This window comes from Typopeltis vanoorti, chromosome 9, assembly GCF_054136105.1.
Source record: "Typopeltis vanoorti isolate ZY-2024b chromosome 9, IOZ_Tvanoo_1.0, whole genome shotgun sequence".
In the NCBI taxonomy this organism is placed as follows: Eukaryota; Metazoa; Arthropoda; class Arachnida; order Uropygi; family Thelyphonidae; genus Typopeltis; species Typopeltis vanoorti.
This window is the reverse complement of record NC_143557.1, coordinates 7,634,829-7,660,218: the sequence shown is the minus strand read 5'-3', so window position 1 is coordinate 7,660,218 and position 25,390 is coordinate 7,634,829. Positions and strand designations below refer to the sequence as shown.

Sequence of the window (25,390 nt, the reverse complement as noted above, 5' to 3'; positions counted from 1 at the left end):
AAAACATGAACTCCCTTTAGCAACAAATCCATGCTATCCATCAAAGATAATACCATTGTTGTCAACCCAAGTCTGGATCCTAGTTCTCACAAGCTTCTCCAACAATTTAACCACAACACCTGACACACAGATAGGCCTATGGTTTGATGCTCGAGTTCGATCACCTCCTTTATGAAGTGGCACAATCTTGCCCTCCTTAGGAACTTGACCCAGTTCAAGACTCGTATTAAAAAAAAAATATGTCAAGGCTGGCGTCAACTCCCTGGCGCATTCCTTCGGAATACGTGGTGATATATTATCAAGTCCCACAGCCTTATTAACATCTAGTTTGCTCAACTCCCCATACACCTCTTGCTCACTTACAGTCAGTCTTCTTCCCCATCATCAACTGCTCTCAATCTCTCCGTGAAGTCACATTCACAAGATTGAAAGACCTTTATGAACTGCTCATTAAGTATCTCCACCACACCTTCTGCAACAGCTGTCCTTATACCATTTTCTCCAATCAATGTCATCCTTCCATAATTTTGGCTACATATTGAAAGAACTCTTTAGGATTCTTTTTGGCTTCATTAGCTAATTGCTGTTCATACCTCACTTTAGCTACCCTCACCAACCAAGTCACACGCCTTGCTGGTCTTTTTAATCCTCAAGGAATTGTTATTTACACTTCTCTTATGCTGCTCCATAATGCTCTTTTTCTCTGTATCGCATGCTTAATCTCTTTATTCATCCATTTCACACTTACCTTATTTAACCTCCTCATCCTTGGAATACATTTAGACATTGTATCTACTAGATAGTTTTTGAAAATCCCTCACGCTGCATTGATCTCTTTTCCAGCTAACTCCTCATTCCATGCTATGCCAGCAAGCTATCTCCTGAGCTCTTCATAATCACCCCCCCCCTTGTAGTTCCACATATACCCTTTTTCACAGAGGTCCTTACACTGTTGGCAACCACCTAGGTAATTATGTAATGGTCACTCTCACCAATTGGAGAGTGATTTGACACCTCATTTATAATTAGATCCTCTGATGAGATGATCAAATACATCAGATTACATGCACACGCCCATTACACAAGACATGTGTAATGGGCATGTGCATTAGCTGTGATTTTTTCAAACAGCAGTTGCAAGGAAACAGAAATGCTACCAAGCAAGACAGGACAGGAGAGAAAGGAGACCTGAAAAGGGAGAAAAAATGCCAAGCTAAATTCTGTGATCTCAGAGAATTTCTTATATGCCTCTTTATCTACTCTCTCTAAGGAGGAATTGCGAAGTTAATACTAAAGGATAGTACAATGTATCAAGCCTTTGCATATCAAGTGAGAATGTTATGCGCTCAGTTGAGAGGTAAGTGGTATATAGCATGAAACAAGATTGAATCTGCAATAAGGTTCATTTTCTTGGAAGTGCTTTTGGAATTGCTCTGTTAAATGTTTAATCCCATTGTCAGAGCAATTATTTTCATGTCGACTTCAGCAATTGAAGGAAGGATGTTTTTAACGAAACTTGATTGCTAAAAGAAGATATTGAATATGTCAAGTATAAGTCAAGTGAGATCTAGTTATTTTGTGGTAATGAAAGAATGAATGATAATGAAAACAGTGACTGAACAAAAGTGCAAAGGTTGTTGCCATGGGTGTAGTCAAATGAAACTATAGAATTTTCAGATGAATGCTATATTCAATATTTTGAATGGTATTTGATGTTATTCCCTCGGAACTGAATTTAACTGTAAGTCAGAGAATGTTGTTCTCACCTTTATCACCCACCTCTGGATACATGCTATGAAAATATTTGGAGAAACCTGTGATGTTGCATCAACATTTAAAGACATCTGATAGAGTCTGGCTTCAAAGACTTCTCTGCAAATTGTCATCTTCCACTCTTTGTAACTGAACTGTCAGTTTACAGCATGTAATGGCTGGGGATGTTCTCTCCTTAGATACTCTTGCTAATGCTAGTGTTCCTCAGAGTACTATTATTTCACCCACCCTCTTCCACATATACATAAATGACCTTCTCTCTCAAACTCTCCACAGGTGCTGATGATAGCACTCTCTATTCCTCCTATATATGACAAACTTTACAGTGCTCAAGCATCTCGGGCTTCAGGATTACCTACAGTGGCTTAAATACTGATCTCAATACTATCCTTCAATGGGATAATAACAAAGACACCTTCAATGCTACCAAAACAATTTTTGTCTTTTTCATACAAAAAAAGAGCTAAGTTATCCTCTGACCTTTGATAATACTCAGCTGATCTCTCTTCACAGACTCTCCAACCAGTGTCTCACAGACAGTTCCCATATTGTCTCTCTTTTACATGGGTGCAGTTCAGCAGAACTAGTACCCATCATATCATATGTTCATCATCTGCAAAATATTTTTGTCTTTTTCATACAAAAAAAGAGCTAAGTTATCCCCTGACCTTTGATAATACTCAGCTTAACAGTCAAGATAAGATCTCTCTTCACAGATTCTCCAACCAGTGTCTCACAGACAGTTCCCATATTGTGTCTCTTTTACATGGGTGCAGTTCAGCAGAACTAGTACCCATCATATCATATGTTCATCATCTGCAAAATATGTAACAACATGAGTAACTGCTAAAGCCCATTCTTTTAAGTTAAATTTCTGGCTCAAACTTTTTATAACCTTAATTTGTGAAATCATTAATTAATGATTTTCTTAGTCCTAAGAATGTTTGTTTTTTCAGTTAAACACAACAAGCATGTAGCCATGCCAGATTAATAAAGGAAGTTAAATGTTAATGAAACAGTGCTATTGAAATATCAGTTATTTTGAAAACTGTGATCTAAATACTAATTCTTTAATGTAATTTACTTTAGGAAAAATAACTTACAGCAGCTTGTAGCATTTTAAGAGTTGCCAATTCTGTTAAGAAATGGGCATCAATTGCAAATGATATATTGAAAGTGCCATCTTTGATAGTCTGTCCTAGTTCAGAATCTTCAACAGCCATTTGCAGTCTATCTTGGCCATTTGGTGGCAAGGATTTCAAAATGTTAGGATATGCAGCCTTCACTGTATAAAGCTTCAAAAAAGAAACATTTTTCTTCAATTAAAACATTTGAATTTTTAATTAATACTTATTATAAAAAATTGTGATATCACTAAATATTACAGTTTAAAGCCAACTAATATTAAACAAAAAGCCAATATCCAGACACACTGCAGAAGGCCTACTTGAAGCCTCACAAATGCTTATCATTTTCACTCTCAATGCATGCATTCTTTCACTCTGACAAACATTCTGTCACTCAACACTCCAAAGAAAAATTGCTTCTAACTCTCTTTCCTTGTTTCCCATGCTCTTGCTCAATTCCCAGTGTGGCTTCTTGCTCAATTCCCAGTGTGGCTCCTTGCTGCCATGTTATGAAAAATCTGTATTTAATCTTAAAGAGATGCATCATGCAACTAGCACATAGCGCAGATGCACCCAATTCTTTTAAAATCCTCTCAATTAACTTCAATTAAAATATATACACACACACACACACACATATATATATAGTAATGTACCATTTATCCGATCTTCAACACTGCTTTGAAATAACAATTAACTGACTTGCATTTCAACTGACACAAGTACAATTACGTGGTGCTAATCTGGCATAGCACCACGTAATTGTACTTCAATTATAAAAACAGAAAAAAATATTGCCTTCCTAACGTGGTCAGGTAAATGGTACTGGCTTGATTGGCTGAGTGGTTAGTGTATCCACTTTCCAGCCAAGAGACTGCAGGTTCAAAACCTGCCATGAGCATAGATGTTTGTGATCGTCTTACTGTGCATTCAAAGGGAAATCTGCAACCCTACCACTTCTTCTAGCAGAAGGCTTTCCCAAAACCCTATGAGATATGGGAGTGACCATACAGCATTAAGGGATGTCAATGCAAATAAACAACTAACTAAATGGTATTGGTAGTTTTTCCACTTGGTTATACTATAAATTAAAGATGCAAAAAATTATATTCTTGGATAAGAATATAATTTCTTATAATAAAGTCAGCCTGGTTGGTCGAGCGGTTAGCATATGTGCTCTCCAGCCAAAAGTCTGCAGGTTCGAATCCCAGTGTTTGTGATTGTCACGATTCTTGTCGTGATGAGGGGAATCCTTATATGGGCTTTTTCAGTTGAAAGTGAGTTAGCCAATCTCATACAGTGGTAGCAGGGGTTTTCATCCCATGTACAGATAAATCGGCCTTCAGAACACATGCAATTTACAGACAAAAAATACTGTTGTTGGTGATAGATCGAGTTGATGATGGTGGTGTCGTGGTTGAAGAATTAAGTACTAGTGGAGAGGATGAGATGTATTTAGCGAAGTAGAGTAGTGTACCCTCCCACGATGAGTCATTGGGCTCCCTAGAGGTGTCATGAAATCATCATCATGCGTATGAAGGATTTAGGCCTAGCATGGCCTGTTCCGGCCTTAGAAGTCATCGTTGAATCGTTTAAGAGGACATCCTGGTTTTCTTTATCCTAATGGCTTATACTTTAAGGCTTGTTTTGGTAATATTTCTGTTTTCATTCTTTGAATGTGTTCCATCCATTTATGTTTATATTTTTTAATTTTTTCTATTACTGGTTCTTGGTTTAATTCTTTCATAATTTTTACGTTTCTTTTGTGATCAAATAGGTGTCATGTAATAATAATAATAAAGGATTAAACCAAGAATATAATTTCTTAGCATCTTTAATTTATAAGTAAATGGTAGATTACTGTGATACAACATTCATTCTTGAGGAATGCTATAATGAGAAACAAAAAATGCACTACCTTCCCAGAATCCTTTATGATTTCGCACACTAAAAGTTTCACTAGCAGTTTCCCTGCCATTTGTAAATGGAGCCTCCATAAAAATTGAGATTTTAAACAGTCATATCAAAAGCATTGTTCAAACCCATAAATCAAATAAAAACAATCCTGATTTATGTATCTTTGATGCAGGCCTTAAGATTTGTCTAAGATAACTTACCTGCTATAATAAAAAGCCAAACGGCTATTTTTTCTGGCGAGGTTAATTAAATTAAGGGGATAAAAATCCCTTATTATTTTACAGCCAGAATGCGAGACTCTGAGATCGATAACTATGATCTAAGAGTTTCATGCCGAAGAACTATCAGCAAATCCAAGCATAAGTGAACACCTAGTAGTACCAGGGCTGGCCTTCTCTATAAAGGGGCCAGGGTGCAAGAAACCTTTTGGGCCCCTAAAATATTTTTCAAAGGTAAAAATTAAAGGATTTGAAATAAACGTATTGTAAAACCTCTTACCTGCAAATGATTTTGCACAGGAAAACAAAAAAAAACACATTCGAAATATAACAGGTTAACATAACGTTTACTGAACACAAAACAAAAGTATTAAATAATTAAAATAAATAAATATTTAACAGAAACAAAAGTAACCTGGCTCACCAACCAGTGCACAAAAACTATTTACAATTAATTATTGTTTAAAGTAATAAAAAAAATTAATTTAAGCACATAAAAAAATAAATAGGTTTACTATTTAGGGGACTAGATTTACTAATGTGTATATTGCTTAATATGTATTTATTTGAATATGCGATTTTTTTTTTTTTTTTTTTGCAATGTCATTATTCATTTATGAAAAATTACAATTTTTGGCAATTTCCTTTTCGATGCTTAATACAGCAAGTGCATTTAAGCGTTCTTTGCACATACTTGACTGAAGATAATTCTTTATCAATTTTAATTTGCTAAAAGAACGCTCTGCACTTGCTATAGTAACTGATAACGTAAAGAAAATTTTCAATACAGTTAGCACATTTGAAAATAGTTCATTATAACTATTATTTAATATATATTGCAATATGTCTTGCGCATTATTTACATTTTTTTCGTCCAAGATCAATTCTCATAACAAATCAATTTCCTGGATTAAGTCTTTATTTACATCTTTACTATAATATTTTACAAAATCCCTTGAGCGGGTTCATTTTTTTCTAATGTTTTTATATCAGTGATTAATTTAAAATAAGAAATAACATTGAGTATATTTTTAAATCTCTCATCTATTTGTACAATTACAGTATCAATCACAACATTGAAAAAGTGAGATCTGAATTCCTCTACCAGGTTTAGTAAAATTCATCTTCTGCTAGTTTGGAAAATAATCTTTTCCTTTTTCAAATTCTTTTTTCAGGGCAGTCTTCAGAAATATTCAAGTTTCGTGCTATCATTTTTGCATCCTCTAAAAATGTGTTAAATTTTGAATTTCAGTTTTAATTTTATTCACTAAATTAAAAGCAGGGTCAAGAACAATTGTTTTTGCTTGAAATAGTTTGTTGATACTATTAATTTTTGACAATATTGTAAACCACACAGTTAAGTTTAAAATAAATTGCATTTCTTGTAATGAATCTAGTAGACTTTTAGCTTCGGATACTGCTGTTATCGTTAATTGCACCAATAAATTCTTCTAAGGCATTATAAGTTTGTTCAAACTGTGTATACACTGCTTTGACTGCATGTATTTTGGCTTCCCATCGAGTATCACATAATGGTTTAAGCATAATATTTAAATGCTTTTGTATAATTTCCCACCTTTTTGTAGATGCAGAAAGTACACAGTATAAACGTTGCAATATTGCGAAAAATTTTTTTACAACATATACTACTGGAAGCAGCATCACAAATGATCAAATTTAAAGAATGTGAAAAGCAAGGTACATAAATTGCATGAGGGTTTAAACTAATTATTCTAAATTGTATGCCTTTATATGTTCCCTTCATATTGCTACCGTTATCGTATGATTGCCCTCTACGATTCATAATATCTAAATCAAGTTCACCTATTCTTTTTAAAAGCAAATTTGCTAGTCCTTCACCAGTCACATCAGTTACTTCAAAGAATCCTATAAATGACTCATTTAAAATTAATTCTTTGTCTACAAAATTTACATATCTAATAATTATTGAAGTTTGTTCCTTGTGAGAAATATCAGGAGTACAATCCATTTGGATACTGTAATATATGGCTGCATTTATATCGTCTTTAATTTCATTAAGGACTTCATTACCTAATGCAGCAATAATTTCCTCTTGAAATCTATGTGCCAAATGATGCACAATTATTTTTTTCGTATTTTTAATTCTGTTTACATGATCCATTAGCACAGGATCATATTTACTTAATAATTCTATTAAACTTAAAAAATTTCCATTATTCGACGTTCCTATTGTTTCATGGCATCCTCGAAATGACAGATTATTACTTGCCAAAAATAGAATTACATTTACAATTCTTGGGAATAGTAATTTTAGATGTTCGGTTTATTTATATAAATTTGATTTGTTCTGTCGACAGTCAAACATAAATTAAGCCTTTTTAATAATTCTTGCCAAGCAATAAAAGAATTAGTGCCCAACAGAAAGCTCATGATCTCGAATTACAGATGACAGTTTTCTCCATTTATTAAAACCATATATAAATCGTGTTGATTGATCTTTTCCTCTTCTTTTCGAAAATAATACACAACAAAAGCAAAATACTGAGTCTTGAGCATTTGAGTAAACGAACAGCTGCGAAGCTGAGTTTCACCATTTGGCATTTTTCGTAAATAGTACGATGTAGAAAATGATCTACCTTCATCATTCTTAACGAATGCATCTTGATGATGTTGTTTAGGTCCGGTTTTAACACAGAATAATCTAAATTTATCAGTTATAATATTTGGCCACAAACCTGGATCATTTATATTCACTTGATCACCATCAGTATTATTGTTTTCATCGTTATTTGCTGTATCCAAAACGTTTGTATAATCAGACGCGTCTTCTTTGACGAATCCCACAGTTTCTACATTTTCGTTGAAAAGTTGTGTAGCTTGTTTGGAGTTTTCTTCTTCAGTTGAAGTTTGAATTGTAACTGCTGAAGTCGTAGCAATTTTGTTGTCAGATTTATTTTGTAGCCATGAAAACAAATCAACTTGTGACTTTTTGAGATTTTGCTTTTCTTCTTTTCTGCTGATTTCCTTTTTTTTTGACACCCAGAGGGATACTTTCTTGGCATGGACATTATGGGTTAGGATTTGCCTGTCGAATAAGTAAATAATATTAAATATTTTTATCCCATGAATTAACAAAAAGTTAGATATGTACATACTTTTTACAATATTACAAAATTTTAGAAACACTCAAGGAATGTGTTTATTTTTTTCATTTGTTTACTTCAGTACATCAGTTTCACCCTAATCTATCACTATTAACTGAGTTGAAATTAACGTAGTTGAGATCTAATCACGTGCAGACAACACTTCATAATCCTGAATATTGATAATACATTTCACATAGCTTTAAAAATAATTTACCGTATTTACTGAAATATAACTGGTCCTCGCGTATAACTCGCACCCCTGATTTTACTTTGCGAAAAAAAGAAATTGAAAAGTTTCGTGTAACCTCGCACAGAAAAAAAAAAGCTTAATCACGTTCACCTCATGACATAGTGACTCGCTTCCCTTGGCAAACCACGCGCCCTCCATACTAGCCAATACGTCTGCAGATGCAAGTAAAAGCAGGTTGTTTTATTGTAACACTGAATAATGTTAAAAGATTTGCAGTCTGTGTAATATATTTGTCAACATTATGTTGAGAAATAATACGCAAGAAAGAACACATTAGACACATTAAATATAACCATTATGGTGAAGCAGGCCTCTCAGACCACGCACTTAACACCTTACACCAAATCAATTGGAAAAGCACCTGCTCCTTACACCGCACAAAAACCTGGTACGAAAGAAAATTTAAGGAATCCTGCGAAATCCTGATAAACCACACAAATATCAATAACAAAGATGGTATGAAAATTCCAAGGATCTGGATGGCACACATTCAGCCAACCTAATATGAAAGATTCAACATAAGTCAGGACTCTAGCCAATCCGCTAGTATTAGAAACCATTCCATTCCAACTGGCTGGAATAATGTTAATATATGTATATAGTAGACAACACAAATAATAGGACTCTAGCGTTGATATATAATTTTTTTTTTTTTTTTTTTTTCACCAGAGGTCAGGCCAACAATTGTGGTAGCGGTTGGTCAGTGTCTTTAACGAACCAGTTTGATTGTAGTATAGCTTGTTTCTTGTGTATATTTGTACGCTCCAGAAGATGACCTTGACATAAAGGTCGAAACGTCGAATTGTAGATTTTAGTTATATTAAACTAAAGTTTTTATTCAAACACGGTAGTTGTCTCCATAATTTTCAAAAATGCATATTTCTCAACAAATAATGCAATTAGAGACAGTTGGGATAAAAATGGCACTAACTAATGAATCGCATGTCCCTTGCCCCCAAAAAACTATGCTATTTAGCTGCAAGCAAAACCATATGCTGCACTGGCCAACACTAAAAACTGAATGTGTGGGAGTCTATCACCCCAGGTCAAATGCCGAGCAACAATAAAAATCAACAGAAAGTGTTAAAATTCGTAAACATGTTAAAGCTAGGAAACATATATTGAATATTGTTATGGCATTTTCAGATATTGAATTTGGTTGAAGAGAATTAGCATTTCAATTCAAAAATTGTCTGCTGACTTTTATCTTTGATTTGCATGATCTTTTGTTAATACTGCACCAATCATATGCACATATCTTTACTGGCCTAGTACCATGGCTGTCTGTTAATTACTTAATGAAGGATTGTTCACTAAGTATCTCAAGTCTTGTAAATTACTGCTAATTTTTGCTTGAAATAATGGGAAAGCAGATGGTTCTATTTGGGTAGGATGCACACAAGGAAACTGCTCTCTAGGCAGGAAATAGTAATTGCAATATATGTGGGGATTTTATGAAAAAAACTGAAAACTTTAGTTTCCGAAAATCAATGTAAAGGAAATTTGCTTTTATATCTAATATGTTAAACGTATTCATTGACAATAAATACTTCCAATCCATATTTTAATGACTTACGATTTAATAAAATCCAAATACACTTTAGAAAACGGATACGTTCTTTACGAAACATGAAAAGATATATTAAATGATGGTAAAGGAGTCACGCCACGTCTGGATGCCTGACGAATAATGCAACAACTGAACTGGACAAAACTTGTACATCAGTATATCACAGAGATATATCGACGGCTTGGAAATAGGATGTTTGTTTCTAATTTTCTTATTACTTATTATTATGAAACAGTTGGTAGTGTTTAATTATTGCATTTTTATTTGGTATAGCTGTACTTAATAAAATTGTATTATATTAATTTAAAATATGTCAGCGAAGATGTTGGAAATGTATTTTTTTATTTAATTATTTTTTTAAGATGAGCCCTGGGTTGCATGCCGGAAAAAAGTCATTGGCGTGCCATGTTTGGCAGGCATGTTAAGGGCTGTCCACCTCTTCTCTAGACCAACCATATATAAAGAATATAATAAATATTTTTTCAACGGTTTCGATAACAAGTCAAATTTTATAAATGTGTAACAGATTAGGAAAAAACTAATGATGAATCAGGCATTTTAGCATTTTAGGGTAAAAACGAAATAATGTTTGTTAATTTTTATACACTGCATAACCGCATCAAAATTGTTAAGCAAAAACCCTAATATAATAGAGAAACACAGAGATATTTTTATTACTGGGAGCCCTAAAATCCTGTCGATGAAATTCCTTTAGTTATAAACAAAATTAGAAGAAAAAATAAAAAAAATAAAATAAAAAATACGATTCTGCAAATGTGTACCGACAGTGCCCACTCCATCGTGTGGCCCGGGTGGCATTGCACCCACCGCACCCCCGCGATGGCCGGCCCTGGGTAGTACAACACCAAGGCAACTCAAAGCAAAGGTGGAGCAAGCTCCCTCACTATCCTTGATATTTTCTCATAATGTAAAACACAACTCCTAGGAGATGTAATACTGCCTTACATTATGAGGAGAAGTCACTACCCAGACCGGTTTCAACCTTTCTTGAGGTCTCATCAGTGAGTAGGTAGGAAGAGTTTCATGCTGATAGTTCTTCGGCATGAAACTCTTAGATCGTAGTTTTCAATCTCAGAGTTTCGCATTCTGCCAGTAAAATAATAAGGGATTTTTATCCCCTTAATTTAAATAACTTGCCTGCATTATATTCAATATTTTACAAAGACAAGATAAGCTGTTAAGGAGGAGGAAAGAGCATATATGCAGATGCTGCACATCATAGGAAAAATGAAGCAGGACTAACCTGATTTATCACTGCTACTTCTTCTGTACATTCTCAGCTGTTTTAACACATAATTTAAGGTTAATTTCATACATTACAATCAAGTCAGTTACAGTAAGGAAGTTCACTAATTAATAAATAACATAATACTCATGCTTTAGCCTATGTCATTCCCTTTACATTTTGCAAAATCAAAATTCTGTCTAAGTAGTATTAGAATAACATCAAGGATAAATGAACAGACAGTCAGTGGATACAATGTGAATAAACAAATGGGAGTATTTTAACTATGGGAGCACAAATCAAAAAGAGTGTGTGGAAAGGAAAGATCTTGGGCATCTGATGGAGCAGATGACAAAAATTAATAGTGTATGAAGTAGTAACACCAGATAATGGATTAAAGTAACAGTACTTATTCCATAACTCAACATCATTTCTGGATGAAGTGACAAGAGACACATGATGAATTTGTTTAACTTAATCACAAACACAAGAAGAACCTACAATACAATGAGAAGTACATTCATGTAATAACATTCAATTGTAAGTACAATTGAAATGTAGTTCTCACACAAGTTCCTAATGAATAAAACTAGAAATACAGTGCCAAGGAAATCTGATATGGATGTTTATATGTTGATTATGACTCATGTTGATGCTTAGTGGAGAAAATAAATGTCTAGGGATAATAATTCACTAAATTATTTAGCTTATTAGATTATTATATCTATAAATAGTTTACTTTGATCAAGAGGACATCTTCATGGTCACAAAAAAATACTCTAAGCATGTGTATGCAGGCACCAACTGGGTGTGAAAGGCAAGATCCTACAGTCTGAACTGATGTTATCTATGGGTACAGTGATGGAATCTTGCTGAAGGTCTCAATATAATGATCTCTCAAATTTGTGATAAAGTGAGGCAGCATAATTTTTTAAGATTTGGACAATGTTGTAATGCTATGGTGGACAATAGACATAGCTCTCAGATTTATATCTGCTTCTGTATAAAAGTGAGGTTTACTCCAGAATAGCTATATTGCAGATAATAGATTATCTGGGGGATGGGGAGGGGGTTCTGCCTAGATGTGATAAATTTCACTGGAGAGCTTAATGTAGTCAGAGCAGTGGTTCTGCCCTATTTGTTAAAGTTTTGATAATGCAATACTGCTAGGAGGGATGGTGATGTGACACATAATGGATGTACCTTCCAGTGTGGGTAGGTTTTCTATTGACAGAAAAGGATAAAGATCTGTTGGGTGCAGACAGTTACTATTTTTCTTTGGAATTGTGAAATGTATCCTTGGGTGTTGGCTGCTCCTCTCAAATCCATGAAATGGCTATACTACACTGTTGTGTACTTTATTTGGCCACATAGCTGAAATATGTTGGAAACATTTTTAGCACATCTCAACAGACAAGGATTCATTTCACAAGTGAAAAGGAAAACCTTTGTGCTCTTCCTTAACATTCTTTTTACCTGACTACCCAATGCTTCTACAGAAAAATCTATCCATATACTGGACGGTACATCCATTATCTATCACATTGCCACCACCCACCATCCAAGCAGTATGGCGTTATCAAAACCTTAGCAAATTGAGCTAGTCATCTGTTCTGACCACAATAGCCTCTCTAGCAAAATCAATCACACAGACTCATTTAGTCAATAGCTTTCTCCCTTAACAAATCAACAGAACTGTCCATCCCCAAATCTAACCTGAAATCCAAAACTGGTTGTAATAAAGATAATGGACAAAGGAGTTATGTTCATTATCTGCACTAACTACAAACATTCAGGAGTAATAGAGACCATGCCATGAATACATATCACCAGATTCAATGGAAAAGAAACCTTCCTTTCATAGAGAGCAGATATAAATCTGAAAGACTATTTCTAGACTCCATCAGCACTACAACATTCTCCATTTTTTTTTTACAAATTCATCTACTTCACAAAATATGATGGTCTCCCAAAAAATCCGTGAGACTATCGTATTCTGACTTTCAGCAAGATTCTGCCAATGCACAAATGGAAGGCATCAGTTAGGACTGTAGGATCCCACCATTCTTACTTAGTATTTACTTTCCTGTTGGTGTGCCTGCATGCATGTGCTTAGTGATTTCTTTATGACCATGAAGATGCCTTGGTAACCAAGGTGAAATATTAATAGGCATGAAATATCTAATTAGCTAAATAAATTTAGTTAATTATTATCTGTAGACTTTTTTTTCATTAAACAACAGAGTGAAACAACAAGGTTTTAAAAAGTTCTTAATTATGAAAAGATTTGAGAAAAATTATATGGGGATTAAGGAAAGAAACAATATATAGGATATTATTTCTTTGAGAAATAGCACAGAGACCAGACTGGGTTGTTTAGCATTACAACTTGTATTTTGACTATTAATCACATGTTCTGGCATCTGCTGTTTCTTGGAATGAAAAACCATCCACCACATAGGAAAGCAGAGAGGTAATATAGAGGACACCAAAACAGAAGTGGAAGGAACTTCTTCTATTATTAATAGGCAACTTAAACATTTAGTAGTTGAACAGGATGGGAAAATTGAAAAGGATATTTCCAGTGTTCCAGTGTATCCTAATGAATAGCATTAAAATTAAGTGATGTATCTTCTATGTGATAAGAGCAGGGCAGCATAATTGAAAGGAATGTTTTATAAATCTTTGCTAAGTCCAATCTTACTCTAGGTTTGAAATCCCAAAAAAAGGAAACACAAATAAACTCTGCAGGTAGTAAGAAGCAAATTTGAAGAATTGTGTATATCATATATCCTATATAACACTTAAGTGCTATAAAGGTTTTACGACCTCTTGTGTATTATTATGTGACACCTCGAAGGAGTCCAAAGACTCATCAAGGGAGGACACCTACTCTACAACTCTCCGTCTTCTCCAAAACTCAATCCACCAACACAGCAAACCGCAACTATCATCATCATCTACACCAATGCCATCTACTGCCCACCACCTAGTATTTTCACAGACAATCACAAACATCCTGTAGGATATCCACTTTCCAGCAAAAAGGCTGTAGGATTCAAACCTACAGCCTTTTGGCTGGAAAGTGGATAAGCTAACCACTCGGCCAACCTGGCCAGCTGACATACAGCTGCATACAGATGATGTGTGCATGTTAATATCATCTGTATACAGCTGTATGCCAGCCTGCCTGGTTGGCCAAGTGGTTCACTTATCCGCTCTCCAGCATTTAAGGATTAAATGCTTGATTAGCAGTAGAAGATCTCTGAAAGATCTATATGGAATGGATCTATTATGGTTGTTGAAAAATACCTTGACGAGCAGAGAAAAACAAGTTATTGTACCTCTGTACCGAGCCCTGATAAGACCTCATCTCGACTACTGTGCCCAGATTTGGTCACCTCGGTTCCTTCTTGATGGGGAGGAGGTTGAGAGGATCCAGAGGCGAGTGACTAAGATGATAGCAGGTCTATGGAATGCACCATATGAGAACAGGTTGAAGATTTGTGGGTTGCAGAAACTAGTTGATAGGCGAAAAAGGGGAGATATGATTGAGACATTCAAATTGCTAAAAGGATTCTATAGGATTAATTCAGATGATATTTTTGAGATCAGGACTGGTGGTGGGAGAACTAGGGGACACCCATGGAAGCTGGGCAAGAGCGTGGTTAGCAGGGGTGTTAGAGCTGGGTTCTTTACTTTTAGAGTGGTAAATGAGTGGAATAAGCTGCCAGAGTCTGTTGTGGGTGCTATGACAGTGAGCAAGTTCAAGGCAAGGTATGATAGATACTGTGAGAATGTTGAACAGCTGTGTGAACATGATGTTTAGGGCCTCCCTCGATGAGTCTAAGGACTCCTGGAGTAGCCCGTGGTAATAATAATAATAATAATAATGTGGAGAGCTGACCAGTGCTTCACCAAAAACCCAATCCTCACCTACCTGTGTGTAGTTCACTTCCACTAGTAGGTACTGAACCCCTACTATATCATGTTTACTGAATAAAGAATGATCATTTGGCAATTAGCTAACCACACTGTATTCTGTACTGGCTTAAACCATACACAAATTACGATAGTACAACTTCATCAAATATATGTAAATGTGTCCATTTCAACAAGTTTTTTTTTTTTCTTTTTTGATTCCATACCTGAGAGAGAGAGAAGAATTTAATATAAATGCATCAGTACTACATGTTTAGATGAGTACAGATGAGTATGTACATGTACAGATGAGGGATAGGAGAGAAAAAATTTGATATTTTTCTTTTGGAATTGGATGGAGGGTGTTATGGTTTAGGAACACTTCATGAGAAAGCTGTTTTGCAGGACAGAGGAAGGATGGATAAAAGATGAAGAGGAGAAGTGTGATTGGTGTTTACAATTGTAATGAAAAAGAATGATGGGCAGCTACTGCTTTTATTTTAACAGGTCCAACATAAAGTGAAAGAATGATTGATGGCTACCATTTCAGTGGACCAGTGACCATGAGAGTACCTGCAGAAGAAATTATGAGTATCTGCATAAATTCTCTGTCTTACAGTTGCACTGTTTCAGACAGAGCCGAAACAGCACATCTATGAGACAGAAGATGAAGTGGGTCTGTGAGGGAGGCATCAATTATGAGCAGAATTGCTCTCCTTTGGATAGCATAAAGGACTGTTAGGGAGGTTTTAGAGTTCTACTTACAGTATTCAACATCATGAAGTATTCTAAGGATGGACAGATTTGGGATTTGTATAGTTAACAGTTAGGTGAGTAACAAATAGTATCCTGAGCAGAAGAGAATCTCTAGTTTTTTTTTTTTTTTTTTAGAGGCTGAGGAAGCTACTGGTGTAATGTGTTTATGTCAGAAGGAGCTAATGATAAATGTCAGTTCAAGCAGAGAGAGAGATCTGATCCTATTTGATAATTTGTGTATTAATGAGAGTAAGGGTAGATGAGCTTAGCTCTCTCTTTTGAGAGAAAAGGCAAAACTGTGTTCTGATGGCACTGAAGGTCACCAGATTGTCCTCACCCCACTGTAAGAGGGTATGGAAATCAATATTTAAGGTACAGGATGCAGATAATCTTGAAGCTTGGGATGTTCTCAGCACAAGCTTAGACATTCCAAATGAGTAAAGAACTAGGATGAATAGCAAAAAGTGAACTATTGGAATAACCACAACCTCAATAGAAGTAAAGAATAAACCACCATCAACATATACACTGATGAAAAAAAGAGATTGAGCTAATAGGGAAATTACAGAAATACAATGGTGACATGACTGACATTACTAATAAAAGATGACTAAAACAAGTGAGATTTTTAAAAATAACTTTAATTGAATATATTCAGATAATTGTGATTAGTGAAAGGAACAAACAACCATGGTAGTCATTGCTAAGATGAATGCCAAAAAATTTCAAATAGAGTAATGTGAATCAACTTCAAAATGGATACTGGCCAATGAGACTATTATTATTATGCAACACCATGAAGGAGTCAAAGGACTTGTCGTGGAAGAGCATGCCACTCCACACAACTAACCATCTATACTGCTTAATCCTCCAATCTAACAGACAAGCTTAGGTGTTGAATATTATTCATGACTTATTTTAATATTATTATAACACAAAACAAACTAAATTATTAAAAAAAAGAAAAAAAGTTTACTAACCAGCTTATATTTTGCTGGATTTCAAATTTGCATCTTCAGAGAACATTACATATTTCACTTAAAATGTAATGTGCTCTGTAATCTTCCACTTTAAATAGCTAATAATGTGCATTTAGCACATTATTTTTAGCATCCTAAACAATTCTAAAGCACCTAAAAGTAATATACCATACAATAAAATAGCTGCTTTAAAAAGTTATATAAGAATAAAAATATTGTGATTACTAAAGCTGCTAAGGGTAATACCACAGTTATCATGAACTAAGAGGATTACAGGGGAAAAAAAAATACAGGATGTTTTAAGTGACAGTTCTACTTACCAAATTATTGACTGAGCTCCCCCCCCCACACACTATGTCTCAAAACAAAGCTTGTGCCTTAAGTATTTTCAGAACTGGGGCAATTCATGGTAAAGGTGGTATGCCTTTACATCACTTGCCTTAGTATCCCATAATGCAAAGCACATCTCCTTGCAGACATATATAATGCTATGCATCATGGAAAGGGTCACTACCCAGACCGGTTTCGACCTTATTGACGTGTTGTCAGTGGGAGCCAAACCCAGAGGTTATACCAAGGTTGAAGTAATGCAGAAGTCACATTTTCATATGAGTTGCTAAAAGGTGTCATACTTTATTATTATAACACTCTGGATTACAGAGAGATAGTTGTTGAAAGTTTTTCACTTGGTTATACTATAAATTAAAGATACCAAGAAATTATATACTTGGTTTAATCCTTTATCTAAGTATATAATTTCTTAGTATCTTTAATTTATAGTATAACCAAGTGAAAAACTTTCAACAAAACCTGTTAACATTAAACCACCCCGTATTTATGAGGTACTACCTAAACTCCACAAATGTAATATTCCCTTATGCCTTACAGCTGATGGATAGCATAGACGGTCCTACTTATAAACTTGCTCAACGGTTGGCTAAGTTGCTTGTTCCCCTTACTGCAACTCATCTACTTTTATAAAAAAAAATTCTATCCATTTCAAATCACTAGTTAAAAATCACATCCTTAAAAATACAGACATAATGGTTAGTTTCTATGTCACATCTATTTATTAATGTACCACTAACAGACACTCTTGAATAAATAAAGCATAATCCTCCCACGATATCTTTGAATTATTCAAATTTACTTGCATGCAGGCAAGGAAAAATCCACAAACAGATTAATGGTACTGCTATGAGTCACCCCACCCCCTTTAGCTGACTTTACATGGAACACTTCAAAAACAAAATATCTATTACAGCTACATACAAGTAGTGTTGCCAATTTACCTCTTTTGGAGCAAGATATAGCTCCTTTTTTCTTTCCCAAGTCCAAAAATTTTAATCTAGCACCTGGCTCCAAATCTAGCTCCTTCAGAACTTATTTCAGCTCTTTTTAGTTGCTTTTATAACTTACTCTTAAAGAAATTGTTTTAAAAGTTTTCCAGATGTTTGCATTTGATAAAGAATTGTACTGTATGTTTGGTGCAAATATCATACACGATGACATCAGTCAGTCATGTTGCCATTTTGTCGCCTTGAAGTTGATAGCCCCACTACAAGTTAGTCTGTTGCACAGTGTTCTGGTTGGTAGTTACGATAGTGAGTGGGAAGTTTTCAAGACTGATCATAATCCGTTGCAGTAAAGAGTTGTATACCCTTCTTCAAAAATGAGCAAAGAGACAAATAAAGCTTACAAGCAAAAATTTACGAGGGAGTGGTTGCAAATAGGAATGTGTATGCCTGTGTGAAGTTCCTGGTGATGCTACAAAGGTCACTGTAAGTTTTGCAGATGTGATAGAGCTGCTAAATATTGTCAGCTTCTAAAGCATAATGAAACTAAGAAACATCTTGCTGCAGTTACATATATGGCTGTTCCTATTACAAATATGCTTGTGAAGAAGTGTGATGAGACAGAAAATTTTGAAGGCAGCTTAGCATTTTTCTTTCTTATCACTCATCATTCAACAGTTACGGTCGTCTAGTAGATCTTTGCAAAAATATCATCCCAGGCAGTCAAATTATGCCAAATGTGAAAATGCACCAAACCAAGTGCTCTGAAATTGTAAAGAACATTCTAAGTGAGCATTTCGAAGAAGATCTAACTGCGGACATTGGAGATGAAAATTTCAGCTTGCTAATAGATGAATCGAATGATAACACAGTGGATAAGATTTTAGGAATGGCCATAATTTATTATAGCAAGAAATTCAACAAAATTATGCATACATTTCTGAGCATGTGGTTCTAGAAAAGTGTGATGCTAGTGATGAACTGAAAAAAGAGCTCTTGACCAAGACACTGGACATTAAAAATCTCATTGCAATTGGTACAGATAATGCCTGTGTTATGGTTGGTGTCAATAATGGCATTTATGAACAACTGAAGGCATATATTCCCTTCATAATCGTAATTAGATGTGTATGCCATTCATTACAACTAGCAATGTCTCGCAAGAAAATTAGAATTTTTAGTTGCTGAAACGTATAAGTGGTTTTCACATTCTTCTTCAAGACAAGCAGCATACAAAGAGCTGTATCAAACTATCAATGAAAATTATGCTTCTCTGAAAATTGTAAGCAACTGCGCAATGATGTGGCTCTCTATTGAACCTACAGTAGACAGAATTCTCAGCTAGTGGTTGGAATTAAAAACTCACTTTGAAGTCATGAGTGTGACTGAGAAATGTTGCAAAGCTCAAATTTTGTGGGAGATGTACAAAGATCAAAGGGATCTGTTGTACTTTTTATTTTTGCATTCTGTTCTAGTTCAAGTTGATGAGATGAGATTATTTGAAGACCTTTCTCATTTGATTCGCTGTATTGCTAATATGTTAGTGCTACCATCACTCACAGTCAACCCTCTAGAGTCAGAGAATGACGACTATTTGGATCCCAAACCAAATCTTGGGTACAGATTTGAAAGAAAAAGAAAAATTTCAGAGTTGATGATACAAAAGAAAATAACACAAAATGATGAGTAAAATCTTAGAAATAGAGCAAGACAGTTTCTTCTTGGTTTCTTCAAACAGCTTAAGCAAAGGTTGCCTGAAAACTTGAATATTTTAAGAATGATCCCTTCTTTTTCTGTTTTGACAATACCCTAATACATATCAAAGAACTGAACCTGTTACTCCCATTTTAGAAATAATGCTGAAAACAAAAAAAAAAAATGTTGCTGCTGCTGAATACCAGTACAATAGTATCCACTTAAATAAGTGTTTCTCAACCTGTGGTCCGCAACGATGGGACAGGTGGTCTACAGGGAGACTTAAATTATATCATCATCATCATACGTATCAAGGATTTAGGCCTAGTATGGCCTGTTCCGGCCTTAGAAGTCATCGTTGAATCGTTTAAGAGGACATCCTGGTTTTCTTTTTCCTAATGGCTTGTACTTTAAGGCTTGTTTTGGTAATCTTTCTGTTTTCATTCTTTGAACGTGTTCCATCCATCTATGTTTATATTTTTTAATTTTTTCAATTACTGGTTCTTGGTTTAATTCTTTCATAATATCTTCGTTTCTTTTGTGATCAAATAGGGTATACTTTGCAGTTTTTCTCATAAACTTCATTTCTGCTGTTGTTAATCTTTGTCTTTTTGTTTTATTGTCCAGATTTTGCTTCCATACATTAAGACCGGTAGGGCTAATGTATTGTATACTTTTAGCCTGGTTTGTTTTTGAACTAGGTTTGGTTTAAATATATAGTTAATTACTCCTGTTATTTTTAAATATTTTGCAATTTTTATGTTTATATCTTTTTCATTTTCATAAGTGATCATACATCCTAGGTAGTTAAATGAATTCACCTGTTCTAAGATCTTGTTATCTAATACTATTTTAGTTCTTGCTGGATCTTGTCCTTTAAAGGCCATAGTTTTTGATTTTTCCGTTGATATTATCATACCATAATCTTTGGATATCTCATTTAGATTTAAAATAGCTTTCTGTAAGTTATCTTCAGAATTTGTAATTATTTTTTGGTCGTCTGCAAAGAGGAGAGTGTTTAAGTTAACTGTAGGTGAAAGTTTAATTCCTTGATGTAAATTTTTACTCCATTTTATTATTATTTCATTTAAGTAGATATTAAAAAGAGTTGCTGAGAGGGGACATCCCTGTCGGACCCCTTGGTTTATCTCTCTTGTATATGATAGCTCATGATTTAATCTTATTTGTATTTGATTATTTTCATATATACTTGTGACAGCTTTTAGGATATTATTTGGTATTTGTCTTTCTTTTAATATATTAAATAATATGCTTCTTTCAACTTTGTCAAATGCTTTTTCAAAGTCAATAAATGCAATATGTGTTTCTAAATTATATTCTCTTCTTTTCTCTATTATTAATTTTAGGCAGAAGGCTGGGTCTTACATGATCGTCCTTTTCTAAATCCATTTTGAACCTCTAGAATAAAGTTTTCGGAATATTTCATTAGTTTGTTATTTAAGATTCTGCTGTATATTTTGTAACATGAATTTAGTATACTGATACCTCTATAGTTTTTAGGGTCATCTCTATTACCTTTCTTAAAGATAGGAATCACAATTGCTTTTTTCCATTCTATTGGGGGGATACCAGTTGAGTAAATTTTATTTAAAAATAATAAGAGTCTTCCTTTGAATCTTGTTCCTGCGTATTTATATAGTTCTGAACCTAGCTTATCTTCTCCAGGTGATTTTGTTTCTTGTTTCTTTCAGTTATTTTTAATTATTTTTAATTATTCAAACAGAACAAATTAAAATTGAATAAGTAAGTAAAAATTATTGAAATCAAATGGAGACCAAAAAAACCAACAAATGCATCAGAATGTTCAAAGGCAGAAGCAATAAAACTATATTGTTGATGTTGTTCACTTCACCCCTCTTTTATTATTCGTCATTCTGCCGCTGAATGACGAATAATAAAAGAGGATGAAGTGAACAAACAATATACTTTTATTGCTTATGCCTTCCATTTGCTGTTTTGTCAGATTTGAAGTGAACATGTGTTATCCACATAAACAACCAATTGCTTAAGTTTTAAAAGAGGTAAACCGTGAGTAGACATATCGGTACACAATAAATAACGGAAAAAACTCACGTAAAAAGATTATTTATTATACTAATAAATAATCTTTTTACGTGAGTTTTTTCCGTTATTTATTGTGAACCAATTGCTTGTTGTTAATTGATTTTTATTATTGAAAGTTTCCCTCCTTCAACCAAGGCTCAGATCATCTTCAGAAGTGCTAAGTGATACTCGGACAAAGTGTGTTGTGAGTTAACCCCAGTATTTATATATTTAAGTATTTTTCAGAAACGTTTTTTAATAATGAAAAAGTGGCTTAGAACTAGGACTTTGAAAAGAAAGCAAATGAAACAGGTGATGCTAACCCTAATTGTGATACCGTGTTCTAATGGCGAGTAAATCTGATACTATTAAAGTAGAAGAAACAAGCAGTTCAAAGAAAAAATACAGTAGGAAATATAACAATTCATATTTGAAATTCAGGTTTACTTGGTGTGGAGATGAAAGTGAACAGAAATCTCAATGTGATTTGTGTTAGGAAGTGTTGTCGAAAGAGTGCATGAAACCTGCGAAACTCCGACGACATTTAGAAACTAAACATTGTGATGTGAAAAATAAGCAAATTGAATTTTTTCAGCGACGCTTAGGGACAATAAATCATGGGAAAGATGTAGTTTCGCCCATGGGTTCCATTAATAGCAGTGCATTGGAAGCATCCTATCTCTTTAGTTTGCCCATAGCAAAAACAGGGAAACCTCATTCTATCAGGGAAAATTTGCTACTTCCTGCTATAAAAGATGTGGTAAAAACTATGTTTGGCAACAAGTTACTAAACGATGTTGATCTGATTCCTCTTTCAAATGACACTGTCGGTCGCAGGATTAATGATATGGCAGGTGACGTAGAATCTCAGTTAATCGAAAGAGTTAAGAATAGCTCTTATTATGTGTTACAAATAGACGAGGCTACTGATGTTACAAATGATGAACAGTTAATATGCTACGTAAGATATGCACATGATAACAACATTCATGATATTCTGTTTTGTAGAACTTTGCCATTCCGAACAACTGAAGAAGAAATATTTCAACTCTCAATAATTACATAATACACCAAGGGATCCAGTGGGAAAAAAATATAGGTTTCTGTTCGGATGGAGCTTGCGTCACAGGCAGGCATAGTGTGGTTGTTTCTATGTCCAAGGAAGTAGCTCCAGATACGAATTGGGTACATTGCATACATAGGGAAGCATTAACCTCCAAAGGAATGCTACCAGAATTTAAAACTGTGCTATGCAACTGTAAAGCTAGTTAATTTTATTAAAGCTTGACTGTTAAATAACAGGTTATTTTCAGTATTCTGCGATGAAATGGGCAGTGAATATATACAACTTTTACTTCATTCTGAAATTCGCTGGCTTTCCAGAAGCAAAGTACTAACAAGGTTATTTCAATTAAGGCACGAAGTTTCTGGAAAAAGTTTGTAACCACCTCAAAAATCTGAAACGGAATTTTGAAACATATTTTCCCGAATAACTTTTATAAGAAATTTCTGTGGGTTTGCGATCCATTTGAGGCTTGCAGTCACAAAAACGAACTTTCGTTATCAAAAAAAGGAACAGTTAATTGAGCTTTCAAGTGACAGTGGACTTAAAATGCAATTCCGTGATCTTGCCTTCAGTGAGAAGTGAATTTCCCGAATTATCTGAAGAAGCATTGAAAATCATCATGCAGTTTTCTACAACCTACATGCTTTTAGATTTGTTGGTAATTCCTATATAGGTTTTTAAAAAAATTATAAAAAAATTCAAAACGACATATAGAAAATAAATTAAATATTGAAGTAAAACTTTAAATCTAATATTCTAAATCTTTGTGAAAAAGGATTTTCATTGCTCCTTCAAATAAAAACAAAATACAGAAATCGTCATAGTGTGTATGCTGATCTTCGACTGAAGTTGACCAATATTAAGCCAGATATCCAGCAACTCTGCAAGGGCCGAGAAGCTCAACCATCTCATTAAAAGTAAGTAGCAAGATAATTATATCATATTATTTATTCTTTTAATAAAAATTAAAACTTTGTTCAATGATGATACACTTTTAATCGTTTACTTCCAATTTAATTAATTATGTTTCCATATGTATTCAAAACATGCTTTTAGATTTATTATGTTATAAATAGCACAATGTTTCTGAAATGTTGGTAATGCCTACTTAGGTTTTTAAAAAAATTACAAAAAAGTCAAAATGACGTATAGGGAAATAAATTAAAAATTGAAGTAAAACTTTAATTCCAACATTCTAATTTAAAATATTATTTTTCTTGCTTTTCTGTTTGCAAAATCATTGATGACATTGTCGAAGTCTATTTCATCAATCAGTTGCTGTTTTATAGACAGAATGGGAAGATTTCTTAAATGCTAAAACAGTGCCTCCCGGGGCAGATCGCCTCCTCCCCTACCTCTGTAACTTAGTGATCCATAGAATTGTTTTAGGCATTTTACTGGTCCTTGGGCTTAGAAAGGTTGAGAAAAACTGACTTAAATAAATGGACAAATATAGAAAACACTGAGCTATTCTGGACTGAAGTACGAGAATACAAAGATGCATCTGGAATGAATCCATTTAAAGAAATTGCTCAGTGTGCAATAAATTTATTAATATTGCTAAATTCTAATATGGATACTGAATGAATTTCTAGTTCCATGAATGTAGTGAAAACTAAATTAAGAAACAAGATGGAATTGGCAATGCTGTCAGCTATTTTGTAAGTCAAGTATGGCCTCAAGCGTAACAAAAAGTGCTGTGCAGACTATCATTTACCAGTCTACACTGAGTAATATTGGAATGATGACCACATATAATAAAGCTGAAAATCTAAGTGAAAATGTGGGTGAATTAAGTGCAGAAGATCACTTGGAAGATGTCTTTACCACTTATATGCAAGTATCAGCTATTAGCTCTAAAATTTTAGCTTCAAATTTTTATTTTTAACTCTTTTTTAGCTTTTTAAGATTTAGCTGTTTTTAGTAATTTTCATTTGGAAACAGTACATACAAGCCCTTAGTATGGTTACGCTCTTTGTTGATGTGTTCGCTATTTGGCTCCATTTCTTGTTACTTACCTAAACAGCAAACACCCCAAAACTCACACTTCACAGTACTTTTGCCTTTTCTTGATACATTAGTCACCTGGCATTCAAATGGTTCATCATCTTTTTTCCATTTATAGAGAGCTAACATACACAGGAAGATATCTACATAAACAGTCATATCATCATCCAGCCCAACAGCATTGTGTTCTAAAAACACTTACACACAGAACTAGGGCTATCTGTTCTAATGATGCAGCTCTTTCTGCCAAACTTAAATATCTTTCCCATACTTCCTTGATCAATAGCTACAGCTCCTACAAAACAGATAAAATACTACATACTCCAATTACCTCCTCTCCTCAAACAAGAACAAAACACCACTATTCCTATTCCCTG

At 34.2% G+C, this 25,390-nt stretch overlaps 1 protein-coding gene across 1 annotated transcript in view; it reads right to left on the bottom strand.

The window, feature by feature from the left end:
* Window positions 1-25,390, bottom strand: part of ATP6AP2 (ATPase H(+)-transporting accessory protein 2) — a 188,601-nt gene that overhangs the window by 83,315 nt on the left and 79,896 nt on the right. Inside the window, exon 5 of the mRNA XM_090397902.1 lies at window positions 2,877-3,068. Coding sequence (XP_090254028.1) covers window positions 2,877-3,068 — 192 coding nt within the window. The remainder of the gene's footprint in view (window positions 1-2,876; window positions 3,069-25,390) is intronic.